Source organism: Pseudonaja textilis, chromosome 11, assembly GCF_049901715.1.
Source record: "Pseudonaja textilis isolate UNSWEBS1 chromosome 11, rPseTex1.2, whole genome shotgun sequence".
In the NCBI taxonomy this organism is placed as follows: domain Eukaryota; kingdom Metazoa; phylum Chordata; class Lepidosauria; order Squamata; family Elapidae; genus Pseudonaja; species Pseudonaja textilis.
This window is the reverse complement of record NC_142000.1, coordinates 12,235,521-12,249,990: the sequence shown is the minus strand read 5'-3', so window position 1 is coordinate 12,249,990 and position 14,470 is coordinate 12,235,521. Positions and strand designations below refer to the sequence as shown.

The window sequence follows — 14,470 nt, the reverse complement described above, 5'->3', positions numbered from 1 at the left end:
ATAAACATAGTTTTGAATGCATGAGATAGATACCTATAAGAAAAATAAAAAGAAACAATAGGACAGGGACGGTAGGCACGATTGGTGTGCTTATGCACACCCCCTCCAGGCCTCTTAGGAACTTCTCCCATTCTGAATTATATCATTTGTTGAAATTACAAACCATGGGGTGAAACAAGTAGCAGATGTCTGTGTAAAAGAAGGCAGCCATAGCAATAGCACCTAGACTTATATACCGCTTCGTGGTGTTTTACAGCCCTCTCTAAGCGGTTTACAGAATTAGCATATTGTCCTCAACCATCGGGATCCTTATTTTATTGGACCCGGGATGCATGGAAGGCAGAGTCAACCTTGAGCCAGTCAGGATCAAACTGTTGGCAGTCGGCAGCATGTTAGCCTGCAATTCTGCATTCTGACCACTGCGTCGCCACAGCCTGTTCAAGCTTTGTGCTTATTCACTTGTTGCAGGCTCAGAGACAGCCCAGGCCTTCTACCCCATGTTCTTTGGCCAAGAACACTTCTTTGAGGAGGTTTTCTGTATTTGCATCCAGCTGTTGAATAAGACCTGGAAGGAGATGCGAGCTACTCAAGAGGATTTTGACAAGGTAAGTCCCAGATGGATTGCTGTGAGCTCCAAAAGGGATCATTTGGCTGACACGTTTTTGAGCTGCACAGTTTTCAGTACAGGGGACTGAATGTGTTTCTTTACTTTTTTTTTAAAGTTGTGTTGGATGTCAATCTGAACTGGGCTGAAAGGGAGGGGTGGTAGAATAATGGCATTCATTGGGGCCTCTGCCTGATCTCCTCAGATTAAATACAGTCTTCTCCACCCAAAGCTCACCCACCCACGGCAATCTTTGCCCCATCATTTGCATGTTGGAAGGATCTACAACATTCATTCATCCATCCATCCATCCATTCATCTTTGACCCATCATTTGCATGATTGAAAGATATTCATTCATTCATTCATTCATTCATCCATCTATCTTTGCCTCATTGAAAGATAATTCATTCATTCATGAATGCATGCATGCAATTTCTATAGCCACCCATCTCAATTGGCTCCAATTTAGTTTTGGATAGAATAGGAATAGGAACAGAACAGAACATAATTCTTTATTGGCCAACTGTGATTGGACAAACAAGGAATGTGTCTCCAGTGCAGAAGCTCTCAGTGTACATGCAAACAAAATGATAAGTGTCATGCCTCTGTTGGAGTCTGAATCCGGAAGATGAACAGCTGATAGAGAGCGGGAGTGTGGCTCCGTTGGCTGTGGAGGAAACTGGGGAAGGGCAAAGTCTGGCTGGGCAGAGCAGGGAGAGGTAGGACAAGGGAGAGAGAGTTCAGAGGAAGACCCAGGCCCACCCCCTTTTCATCCTAGGGCACACAGGGAGAAACGGAGAAGAGAGCAACGTGGGTTGTGTGGCTTACAGGGGAGGAAAGGGCCCTGATTCCCTTCATTAGCCACAGCTGGGAAGAGAGTTTAAAAGAAATGCATGCTGAGTGCGGCAGCTGCTGGGAGAAAATGTGAGTTTATCTTGTGTTGACTTTAGTTATCTGTGTTCGTGGTGTCTTCCCAACCGTGTTGAGTTATTGCCATGCCTTCACGTCTGGAATTCTTGCTCCTGCCCTGCCGGACTAATCATCTCATTTTGCCTTGATTGGACTTATAGTTAGTTTTTGTTGACTTGATTCTCTGCAGTCAAAGGTTGTTCCTGGGAGAGTTTTTCTCTAGCCCAGAAGGTAACCAGGATATTGGGGGGAAAGTTGGAGCTAATAAAGGGACTCGTACTAATTATCTGGATGGAGCTAATAAAGGGACTCGTACAAATTATCTGACCCAACTCTGTTGCCTGCAAGAAAATCTCAAACAAACTCAGCAACTCAAATCTTCACAGCTTTAATCTACAAATAAACTTCTTTGTAGATAAAAGATGGGTTGAAGCTAATTAATCCAACCAAAAAAGCCTTGACACAATTCTTCAGATAAGCTGGAGTCCCTACATACAATGCTGGCTCCTTAGACCATTTTTGCCTTCTGCAAAGGCAAAAACCTTTTGAAACCAGGCTTATATTCCCTGGAGGGAGGGGCCATTACGTTGCATCCTTACTCCCGAGTCACCTGTGCTGCTCCAGCTGTTCTCTTCTACGAATCATCCTGCGCTCATGCGCACCTGGCACAGGCTCCTCAGGAACCTCCTCATCACTGCTGCCAGCCCCCACAATCCCTGAAGGCAGCAGTCCACTCCCTGATGGTCCTGGCCTCTCATCCGAGTCCTCGCTCTCCTCCACCGTCCGCACCTGCTGCCGGCTAACCACAACACTGTGTTTCCTTTGTGCCATGCCCCAGGTCATTACAATAGGTAATAAATCATAAATCATAGTTATAATCATTAATCAGGAGAAACAAACAACAAGTGATAAATCATAAGATACCAATAGGAGAAGGTACGAGGAGAGATGGCAAACGAGAAGGGTAATGGCAGTATAGCCTACTATTGTCCATCCAATTGACTTTTTTGTTATGAGAGATGGAGGTGTAAAAGACCCACCTGTGCAGGTAACTCTCTGGATCTTCCTCCAGGTGATGCAAGTGGTTCGGGAGCAAATCACCCGAACCCTGGCCGTGAAGCCTACTTCGCTGGAGCTCTTCAAGGGCCGAGTGAACATCCTCAACTATAGTGAGATCCTGCGTCTCCGGCAGACAGAGCGCATGCATCAAGAGGAGATTCTACCTGTCCCTGTCTTGTGAGTAAGGAGGCCTCCAACTCTATCTCTGATAGTGATTGTGTGAGTGTGTGTGCCTGTGCAAGAGGAGGGGACGGGGGGAGAAAGACACCCACACATCTCCCTAGAACACGGAGGACTGAGTCTATTCAAGTACTAGCTGGATACCCCTGCTTCGCTACGAAAACTATGTGGTCAGGCTTAGTTTTGGGGGAGAAAAATAAGAAGAAAAAAAATTCTGCCTCTGCCTACCAGCATTCATCGGTATTCATCTGGCTAGCGTCCTGTCAGTGTGTGAGAGAGTTGAGGGCCATTTGGAAACTGAAGAAGTATTTGCTGTGTGAGCAAGGAGACATCAAGGAGCCTGGGCGTGGCTTAGCTCAACTGTTCTGTACTAAAGCTGCTTGCTGCTGTGAAACTGAAACTCCTCTCCTCTGCTTGTGTTTTGCATTTGGAACAGATTTCTTTTCAGGTGGGAAGGGGGAGTAGAACTCCTTAGCATCAGAGAGTATAAATAATAATAATATAGGAAATACTAATGCTCTGATGGTCATTTCAAAAAATACTTTCTTAGTAAGGATATATATAAGAATATATATATATATATAACACACACACACATACACACAGAGAGAGAGAGAGAGAGCCGGGTTCTAGAAATATGGTATCCCATTACAATTTGCATTCTAATGGATTCATTTTTAATCATCTGTATTCGTGTTTTTTTCTTTGTGATGTTTACTTTAAAAAGTAAGCTCATAGAGTGTCTAGGTTGAGCTGAAAGATGGGATGTTAAGATGAGGTAAAAATGTTAGAAATAATAATGTGCTTGGAAAAACAAGATGGCTGCCTTCCCAAGGAACAAGAATGTTGTTTTCCTTTTTGTTTCTTGGCACCAAGGGCAAAGACTCTCACTCTTCGTGGCCATGCTAATTCTGAAAACTGAGAGTTGAGCTCTACTTTACCTGGGATACTAGTTTTAAAAAATGTCCTTCAGGGTAAAAAAAAAATTATAATGCCATTGGAAGGTTACTGTTGGACTTGCCACAACTTAAACCTCTAAATTGAAATGATCCTTGGGCTCTATTTGTTGAGAAAAGCATAGTTTATTAGAGAGTGAGCGTATTGCAGTATTGCAAAGCCAGAACTGAGAATCACACACCCAAATCCTTAATTTCTACTTTTCCCCTCCCTTAACTGTTACTCATTGCTCATCCCAGCATCACCAGTCAGTTTCGGGCAAAATGACTTCATAACACTATTTGGTATGCAGCTCCCTCCTTTTTCCATCTGGGTGCAGCGTCTCAAGGAGATAAAGCTCTTACTTTCATTTCCCCAAGCATTCCACCCTGCATTGCACAGCAGTGAATCACAAGCAAGCGTAGGGTGGCAGCTGACAGTCACTTAGCCCAGTGGTCGCCAACCAGTGGGCCAGGGACCACTGGTGTTCCGCGAGAAAATTTTGGTGGTCCACAGAGAAATGTTACCCCCAAAGCAACTAATACAGGCTACGTGGGAACACAAGGCTGCGCCATCCACATGGCCCGCAGGAAAACAAGGCTTGCATCACTCACATCGTGAACAATATGAGGGAGTGAGGGGAGGGGGGAAAGGGTGGAGAGGGGGAACTTGCCCCATTTGCCCCACACGCCTGGCCTGGCCACTGGGCTGCTTCATTCTGCTTCTTTCTTCTTCTGCTTTTGGCTGCACGCAAGGAAAGCAGCCAAAGTCTTTCTTTCTCTCCCCCAAACTCTGCCAGAGACGAGTCTTTGGGACCCTGCAAGGCATCCTGCTCTAAGAGGCTGCACTAGTGTGACAAGTCGCACAAAGACTCATTTCTGGCAGAGTTTGGGGGAGAGAAAGAAAGACTTCTGCTGCTTCTGCTGCTTTCCTTGCATGAAGCCAAAAGTCTCTCTCTCTCCCCCTGGGAATGGAGCTGGAGACGATATCGATTGGTAGGAAAACAGGGTGGGGAATTTTCCTGCAGACTTTTTTGGGGGATTTTCCCATGATCTCTGGTCTGTGGGATTTAAAATTATGAGTCTGGTGGTCCCCGAGGTTCAAAAAGTTGGCGACCCCTGACCTAGCCCACGTTACGAAAAGCTGTGCTCCATTTTCTGCTCCAGGGAATTGAAGGAGCGGCTGAAACCTGAACTCATCAAGTTAATCCAGCAGCAGAGACTCCTGCATCTTTGTGAAGGGACGCTTTTTCGCAAAATTAGTAGCCGCCGTCGGCAAGGTAAAGCACAAGTCCTCGGGTCTGAGGGGGTGCGCGGAGAAGAAACCTGTGCCTTGAATATGACCAAGGAAAGGAAAGGAAAGGAGGGCGTAAGTGCTTTGAGGCTTGCGAGATTCTGTTCCCGTAACCTTACAGTTGAGGTTGTGTTAGTACTCGTGGTTTTGTGCTTCTGAACTAATTCAAAGGGCTCACCTCAGTTCTGCAAGACTGGTTCATTAAGTCAAACAGTCAAAGGGTCGAAGAGTCACTTTTTTCAGTGCCGTTGTAGCTTGGAACAGTCACTAAACTCGAGGGCTGCCTGTAGATCTCTCTTGGCCTCAAAGATCCCCATTCCTTTCCCAGATCAACTGCCAGATTTGAAAATACTTGATTTCTAAACCCTTAAAACGCCCCAGGGAGCAGAGAAACATGAACAATTTGGAGTTCGTCACATCACGAATACTGACTGCTAGGAAAGGCGGCGGGAGGGAAGACAATATGGCGGGAACTGTTGGCATTGAAAGATGGAGAAAATCTATTACACCAGACGTGTTATTGGGTACTTTGAGTGTTTTTCCTTCTCTTTGGCAGATAAGCTCTGGTACTGCCGCCTTTCTCCCAACCATAAATTTCTCCATTATGGAGATGTCGAAGAAGGTGTCGAAAACCCACCAATAGAGAGCCTGCAGGAGAAAGGTGCGTGACAATTCCCCATCTTTTGTAGGCTTATTTATCTCACCTTTACTCCCAGGACGGTTAGCGAGGCCACTTGCTTTCCAACTATGGCACCCACAAAGAGGAAGGGACGGGTGGAAAGATTAGGGCGCTAAGTTTGCTCACGAATGCTTTCCTGATTTAAGATCTTGTCCTTATCCAGCCTTATGATTCTATCTGGCTGGCCAATTTAGCTATTTTTTGTTGTTGTTTTGATTTTAATGGATTTGATTGTTTCCTGTTGGAAAGCAATAGCCCCTAAGACTTATATACCGCTTTACAGTGCTTTAAAGCCCTTTCTTAGCGGATTACGGAGTAAACATATTTCCCCCAACAATTTGGGTCCTCATTTTACCAACCTTGGAAGGATGGAAGGCTGAGTCAACCTTGAAAGCAGCCACAACATCTGTCTCAATCTCATGGCTTTCTTAGCTTTGAGGCCGTCATGTTTCGCATTGTGGAATCTTCTTCGATCTCGGTAAAGCTTTAATCTGCAAATTACTTTTCTCTCCAGTTTCTGTGACTGACATGAAAGCGTTGCTGGTGGGCCGGGAATGCCCCCACACCAAGGAAAAGAGTTCAGGCAAGCAGAATAAGGTAGGGCCAATATCTCACCTGTGCTGGCAGAATCTCCTCTACTTCACTCTCTTGCACCCTTCCCCTCCCCAAAAGATTGAAAAGTTGGCTCTACAGGTGTGACAGTTGCTGGACACTTCAGAGAGCTTGCAGCCACTGGATCGCATCCCTTTCTAGACCAAGGTCATTGGCTTAGCTTGGGGTTGAGGGTGACTGTGATGTTTGTTGCTACTGTTGTTTGATTTTTGCCCCTGGTAGTTTTTTTCTTTTTGGTGAAGGGAAGGTGGATAAGTAACCGTCATGAATAAATAACAGAGCAGCAAGGCTTTGCTCGTTCTTTAGTATCTACGGAGATTCTCAGTCATCCAGGTCATGGTTGTCCCAAATATATATTTTTCAAGAGGCAACTGAACTTGCTTTGTTTTTCCTTGAAGACGTTTCACTTCTCATCCAAGAAGCTTCCGAACTGAAGAAGCCAAGGAAACAAAACCCAAGGAAACTTCTTGGATGATTATATTCTAGGAGGATATCAATGATTTACAAAGGGGCGGGGCTTCTAATTTTGTGGCTGACAAAGCTGAACCGGAACTGATGAAGCTTCTTGGATGAGAAGTGAAGCGACTTCAAGGCAAAACAAAGGAAGTCCAGTTGTGTCCTGAAAAAGCACCTTTAGTGTTCCTGTAAGTTGAAGGAGTTGGTAATGAGCCTCAGGCTCTGAACTGCAGAAGCCAAATAGGACACAGCCAGTATGTCTGCCCCCAGATAGGGTTTGACACACTGTATTGGCTGGAAGGATGCGCTTCCTTTCTCATCAGCAGGAAAGAGCACATTGATACAGCTCTCAGAGGTCAGGGAAAGGACCCCAGCCAACCCTGAAAGAGCAGGAGACGTAGCTTTATATGGTTTCCTGCTGATCCCACCTGTAAATCAACCTAGAAGTTAAACCGGCCCTATGATGAACGAATATTCTAAATCTGGGTCAACCACAGATACTAAAATAGACCCTAAAGACCTTATATATGGCACGTGGTACTCGCAACATACTAAGATGATGTCTATGAGTTCCTGCCATACCCTAAGAAAACAACCCCAATTCATTCTGCCAGCAACGGTTCTTCCATTAACCATCCTGCTTCCTGTCCTAAAACACTTATTTCCCTCCCCTCAGGATCTTCTCGACCTGGCATTTTCCATAAGTTACGACGTTGGAGAGCACCTGAATTTCATCGCCTCAACACGTTATGAGGTGAGTCACTGCAGGGAAACGGAGCATCCCAGCTGGGTTATAAAGAGTTCCCCCAGATTCTCTGTGACAGGGGTCCCCAAGTTTGGCAACTTTAAGACTTGTGGACTTCAACTCCCAGAATCCTCCAGCCAGAGAAAGACCTCTGCTCTATGCCTAATATGGAAATAACTTTGGGACATTCTGTCTGCACCTGAAATAAGAGGCTGATAAGCATAAACCTTCTGGTAAGCTCGGTCTTGCAGTTAGTTTTGTGATGTTACAAACTTTGGAAAACAAGTCAACTTTGACCTTACAAAGAGTTGGGAATTTTATTTGTTTATTTATTTATTTGTAAAATTTATTATCTGTCTACCTTGCCACATGGTAACTCTGGGTGGCTTACACATTAAAAGATAAAACTCTGTAATTTATAATAATATAAATACAATACTATAAAATCAACCTAGTTCAAAATATTTGTGTTTTGGGAACATTGAGTCAAGAGAAGACTGCGGAGGTAAGTTAATCGTATAGGAAAGTGTTCAATTCTATCAGTTTGCTGAAAATTGCATCTTCTCAGCTTTGCTTTTTTTTTTTTTTAAGATATGTTCTGGTTTCTGATAAATAGATAATCCGAGTTGGAAGGGACCTTGTAGGTCATCTAGTCCAACCCCCTGCCCAAGAGGGAGACCCTACACCATTACTGACAAATGGCAGTCCAATATCTTCTTGAAAGTCTCAAGTCTGCTCTTGTCTAACTAGGTTTTGCATCTGGCATGAGGCCACGCTTGGCTGGTTTTACTTTGGTATAATACGGAACTTGCTGATGACGATTTGCCTGGTATAGTCGAGCCCTTGGCAGGATGATTAAACGTGGTAAACAGTGGGTTGTGTGAGTCCGGCTGCTGTAGCCCAGGTTTAAAACAAAGCTTGCCTGTGTTTTAAGTCTTGCTCTCCTTCAGTGTGTTTTCGTCACTTCTGATGAAATGCATCCTCTCTTCCTCAGTTCTGCTTGTGGACTGATGGGCTGAATGTGCTTCTCGGCCGGGAGATGATCAGCGAAAGGATGCAGACCGACCTGGATATCTTGCTGTCTATGGAGCTCAAATTGCGACTCTTGGATCTGGAGAACATTACCATTCCGGATGCCCCACCCGACATCCCAAAGCCTCCCAGCAACTTAAATTTCTGCTACGACTTTACCCATATCGAACAGTAAGGCCTGTCCTTAGCACACAGGGCTCCCCACCCACCTAAAACAGGGTCTGCACACCGCTCTATAAATTCACGGGCTTGGATCTATTCTGACCCAAACCTTGTTCCAAGGAAACAAACACGAAACAGAGGTAACAGCAAAACTTTTTTAATGATTCTTCACGAATTCCGTTCCTTCATGGTTAAAAGCCTCAAGCTAATTGTCTCTGATAAGAATGAGCCTTGCCGAGGGGGTGCAAGGCTGCCAAGAACACTAGATAAAGTTTCCAAGAAATATTTCAAACACAAAGAGTCTCCAAACACCAACCAAGATAACTCCAAACGTCCAGAAGGCTTGAGTACAAAATCTTCTTTGCTTCCTGCAAAGAACTCCGGTTTCTCAGCTGGCTTTTATCTCTTAAGGAAGGGCCCGTTATCTTGCAGCCTTACTCCTGAGTCGCCCGTGCTGCTGCAGCTGCTGTTTCCTTCGAGCAGCCCTGTGAGCGTATGCACACTGGGAACAGGCTCCTCGGGGGCCTCTTCATCACTGCTGCCAGCCTCCACAAACTCCGAAAGCAGCATTCTACGCCCTGATGGTCCTGGCCCCATCCCTGCATCACATCCGAGTCCTCGCTCTCCGAGACCTCAGCCGTCCGCACCTGCTGCCGGCAAACCACACCAGGATCACCCGGAAAGCCAGATCGAGAAATGTGGCACAGAATCCCCTGCTTTCATCCCACGTTGTTCCAATTGCTTCTTCTGTGGTCACCTTTTACCCAAGTAGCATTTACAGTTACACCAATGCCAGGAAAACCACACGGTAACCAATCCGGTCAAAAGCAAAGTTTGAAGATAAGCGGTGACCACAAATTGCCTCATTCAGACATCGCAGCAAATGAAGCGAGGCCAAGGAGGAAGGAGTTGGGGCAGCTTGTGGTTTGGTTCACAGCCTTCCCAACCGAGCCTTGGTGGAGTGTGCGTGCGTGCGTGTGTGTTTGTTTGTAAAGAAAATTCTAGAAAATCAGTTCTTTGAAGTCACGCTCCCGGGTGCACCATTTTTGTGGCTTCCTTCCAACCGAGGCGCTATCAAAAATCTGCAATGGGAATAGCTTTGCGCGGGAAAAAGATAAAGATTGGCAAAGAGGCCTTACGAATAGAAAGTGAGCACTTTGAAAAGGGGAACAGAGAACTCAACAGCCGCCCGCTCACCGCAGTATTTGTGTCTAGGAGCTAGCATTTGTAACTGCTGTTCGAAAATTACCTGTAAGAAAACACACAAAGACGCACACACCTACACCAAAAGCAAAACAAAAACCCACCAGGGAATTTGCCTGCCACCCAGGTTGGCTCGTATTCTGGAGGGACCTCATCCCGCAATGTTTAGCATTGTCCTACTATGAAGAGCCGCCACAGAGATTACCGTTTTCCCAACAACACTTCGGACACTATTATAATGCCACAGCCCGCCTCAACCACGCAACCACCTTAGCTTTTGCAATACTGTACAAGCTAACAATCCCAGTTGTGCCTGTGTGGAAGCTGAGGGAAAGGGCTGGTGGCTTCAGGCAGAAAGTCCTATTTATCATCAAGCTTTGATCTTAATTCCAGTGCAAATAAGACTGGCCGTTGGCTTCAATAGCCTGAAGCCATAAAGCTTCTAAGGGCTTTATTGGAGGAACAGCAAGCTTTAAGCTGGCTTCAGGTTCACAAATGGGTTTCTGAATTCTCTCTCCTAGCTGTGTTTCCTCCCTCCCCAAGGGTTTGTTTGGAGTTACACTTCCATGGGAATTACACAAGAACTGGGGTGCTCCCTCAGGCAATTGGTCTCTCCTGCACCCCCTCCTAAGCTTGTGCGGTTTCAATGCTGTCAAATACTTTCCTTTTTGGTACGTTTCGCACTTTACACTCTGCCCCCCTCTCTTTCTCTATAAGGATAGGAGGCAAGGCAGTCGTGGCTCCAATCTCCCCAGGCAAAGGGAGATGATTTGTTCAAACCAGGAGCACAATTAGCTTTAAGGGATGCATTTAATTTTTGGCTTTTTACTCGTGATAATTTGCAAGTACGGTGTACGGTACCGGGGAGAGATTTCTGACATTCTCTCTTCCAAGAACATCCTTTTAGGATACGGAATACTTAATGGTACTTAATGGTCAGTACTGTTGCTTTTGAACCATGGTTATCAATGGTCTTGATTCTGCCCCAACCATAGTTGGGATTCTGGATATGCCATTTTTTTTTTAAAAAGTTGCTTTTCCTTATTCACTTGACCACTATGTTCTGTGCCTCAACTAAGTAGAGATCCTTTTTGGGATCTTAAAAGGGAAGAGTGGGGAATGAGAAGTTCGCTTTGTATCACATCAGGGATTAAACCAGATCAGGTGTGGTCAACTATGCAGCTTTAAGACCTGTGGACTTCAACTCCCAGAACTCCGGGGGCATCTGAAGTTAGAATTAAAATAAAAGAGTTGGAAGGGACCTTGAAGGTCTTCTAGTCCAACCCCTTGCTCAGTCAGAAAACCCTATCGCATTTCAGACAAATGGTTGTTCAGTCTCTTCATTAAAAACTTTTAATGTTGGGGCATTTACAACTTCTGGAGGCCACTTGTTCCACTGATTAATTGTTCTAACTGTCAGGAAATTTCTCCTTAGTTCTAAGTTGCTTCTCTCCTTGATTAGTTTCCATCCATGGTTTCTTGTCCTGCCTTTGGGTATTTTGGAGAATAGCTTGACTCCTTTTTTGTGGTAGCCCCTCAAATACTGGAAGACTGCTATCATCAGGGATGGGATTCTACCAGTTTGCACCTATTCGCTAGAACCGGTTGTTAACATTCTAAGCAGTTCGGAGAACCGGTTGTTAGAAGAAATTACTGGCCTAATCCTGTAAGGAAGGCAGGAAGGAAACCATCTGGTGTTGCTTACAGAAACTGCCTTTCCGTTGACCCTTATTACATTCTTGGCAGGACTAGACTTCCTGTCTCTGGAATTTCTCTGGAGTTTTTTTCCTCTCCTTTGCTGGTACTTTGCTTGTGTGGAGTGACCATTCAAAGTTACAATGGCACTGAAAAAAGTGACTTATGACCATTATTCACACTTAATGGCTGTTGCAGCATCTCCACAGTTATGATAGGCCATGTGAGGAGATGCGTGCCTCGATGTGAGTGATATTGAGTTGGCCACACCCCACCAATAACATGACCACCAAGCCACGCCCACCAATTAAGCCATGCCCACAGAACCGGTTGTTAAAAAATTTGAATCCCACTCCTGGCTATCATGTCTCCCTTAGTCCTTTTCATTAAAGTAGATACACCCAATTCCTGCAACCATTCTTTATATGTTTTATAGAAAATCAGGCTGAACAAATCAGCAAGTCAGATAGAAGCACAGCCTTTCTTAAGTCACCTCCCAAATTTAAACTCTCCTTTTTTTTCCATCAAGTTTTGTTATCCGTAAGTTAGATTTTTTTTTTTCCTGTTTGTTTCAGGGCTAACTGCAAGTGTTATTTTTGGATTGAAAATGTTTACGGGTTGTTTTGGAAGGAGACGATGAGAAAATCTCATTTGTACGCTGCCTTCCATGCCACATACGTCCAGATCTGTAACTCCGTAACTGCCAACTAGTATCCTATTCTGACCTTGTCACTCAGTTTTGGACATCTGATGTCCTCACGGTTTCCTTTGTTTGGAGAATAGCTTGACTCCCTCTTCTCTTCTGGAAACCCCTGAGATACTGGAACGAACACTGCGATTGTGTCAAGTTGGAGTTGAAGTCCACAGGTTGCTTTTAGCTACCCACCTCTGAGCAAGACAGTTTGTGAAGCTCAGCCTGAACCTAAGATTTCCTTGATGTGCCAAGGATTGGAGCTTTCCCTCTTTAACTGACCAAGGGCGAAGGCTCTTCGGCGTCACTCTGTAAAGGACGGGATTGTGACTAAGGGAAAGGCTTCTTTTGATCGTTCCTTCCTTCGTCTCTCTTAGCTATTTTGAAAGGAAATGTGACAGTTCTTTTGTGTGCATTCGGTGTTTGTGTCCCAGAGATATTTCCCCCCCTGTCACCCCACAACACATGTGGAGTTCATTGCACTGGATCAGAAATTTCATTTCCCCCCACCCCTCCCTTGTAGCTCTAAGCGTACAATTTAGTGTTGCACCGTGAAAACTCTTCATAGGTTAAGAACGAACCTTGTCTGCTTCAAGGCAGGTAGTCCTTGACTTACGACCACAACCGAGCCCAAAATGTCTGTTGCTAAGGGAAACGTTTAAGTGAGTGTTAGCCCTTTGTGACCTTTCTTGCCAAAAGATGTTAAGTGGATCTTAGCACTTGCTAAGTTAGTTAACAGCTTGTTAAATGGAGTCTTCCCATTCTCTTCGCTTGTCAGAAAGTCACAAGAAGGGACACTGCAATCGTCATAAATACATCTGCCAAGCATCCACATTTTGATCACGTGTTCTTGGGGAAGCTGCAGTGGTCATTAAGTGTGAAAAATGGACGTAAGTCACCTTTTTCAGTGCTGTCGTAACTTAGAATGATCAATCAATGAATTGTTGTAAGTCAAGGATTACCTGTAAACTGCCGGAAAGGGGTTCCTGGGCATTCCCCACTTTTCTTCCTGCCCAGATGATTCTACTGTAACAAATTCACTGTGGTACTACCTTGTGCATAGAAGCCATTAATCATTAAAAAAAATGAGAGGAAGAACTACCTTTATGGCTTTGTTTGATTGCATATAGTTCCTGTACAGAGCACGGAAACCGGATGTCTTTAACTTTTATAGATGGAGGCAAAACCCAGTGAGAAGTTTGACCTTCCTCCCACCCACCACCCACCCCCACCCCCCAGTCAGAAAATGGGATTTTGCAGTATCCTTTCCCCAGGAGTGGAGAGGGAATGGAGATTTTACAGTATCCTTTTCCTGCCGCGCCCACCAAGTCACACCCATAGAACCAGTAGTAAAAATTTTTGAATCCCACCAACTGGCCAGCATGACTAAACGCCGAAGGCGCATGGAACGCCGTTCCCTTCCCACCAAAGTGGTGCCTGTTTTTCTACTTGCATTTTTACATGCTTTCGAACTGGCTAGGTTGACAGAAGCTGGGACCAGGGACGGGAGCTCACTCTGTTAGCAGCGCTAGGGATTCGAACCGCCGAACTGCTGACCTTTCTGATCAACAAGCTCAGCATCTTAGCCACTGAGCCACCGCGTCCTTGAAGTTATCTTTACCAGGAATCAATAAGTCATCTGTAGGAAGATATCTAGCAAATAGGTAAAGCAAGCCTTGCAAGCATGAAGATCAAAATGGTTGAAATCAGAAGACCGTTCTCTGCTCAATGCTGACGTTTTCCATTAGATCATCGTAAGATTTTGGAGATTTAAAGCAGAAAGTTAAATCTTAATTCATTTTATGCACCATATTAGGTGCTGTTGGGATATTACTTCAATAATAGGGCACGTGGGACCATCCTATTTTGTAATCAGTTTTGGATAGATTTACCTCCTAGATCAAAACACTGAAATCTCTTTACTGTAGCCAGTAGAATAACAGCGGCTCACACAAACAGCTGCTTGCTAAGCAGAGTACCTAATTCAGGACTGTTTGATCGGTACAGAATCAAGCTCACACATCTTTTGGTGCACCTTCTTAGCTAGACCCCCCCAAATGTTCATTAAAAAGAAAAGGCTTTTAAAGTTGCAGTGGTCATTAAAACTCCGGCCGATATGTGACAGAGACCGTTTATGATAGGATTCACAATTTCCCTTCTTATTTTTGTGGCGGCGGGCTGTTATGTGGTGGGCCTTTTCGTTTTAACTGTC

General features: G+C 44.9%; 1 protein-coding gene across 2 annotated transcripts in view; it reads left to right on the top strand.

Moving 5' to 3' along the window:
• The window catches only part of ELMO3 (engulfment and cell motility 3), a 29,274-nt gene extending 15,915 nt beyond the window's left edge, over nucleotides 1–13,359 (top strand). For both annotated transcript variants that reach the window (XM_026719042.2, XM_087940594.1), the window contains 7 exons: nucleotides 469–605; nucleotides 2,588–2,751; nucleotides 4,857–4,969; nucleotides 5,540–5,644; nucleotides 6,177–6,259; nucleotides 7,407–7,484; nucleotides 8,470–13,359. In XM_026719042.2, coding sequence (XP_026574827.2) covers nucleotides 469–605; nucleotides 2,588–2,751; nucleotides 4,857–4,969; nucleotides 5,540–5,644; nucleotides 6,177–6,259; nucleotides 7,407–7,484; nucleotides 8,470–8,682 — 893 coding nt within the window. In that variant the 3' untranslated portion in view covers nucleotides 8,683–13,359. The remainder of the gene's footprint in view (nucleotides 1–468; nucleotides 606–2,587; nucleotides 2,752–4,856; nucleotides 4,970–5,539; nucleotides 5,645–6,176; nucleotides 6,260–7,406; nucleotides 7,485–8,469) is intronic.
• The last annotated feature ends 1,111 nt before the right edge of the window (nucleotides 13,360–14,470 follow it).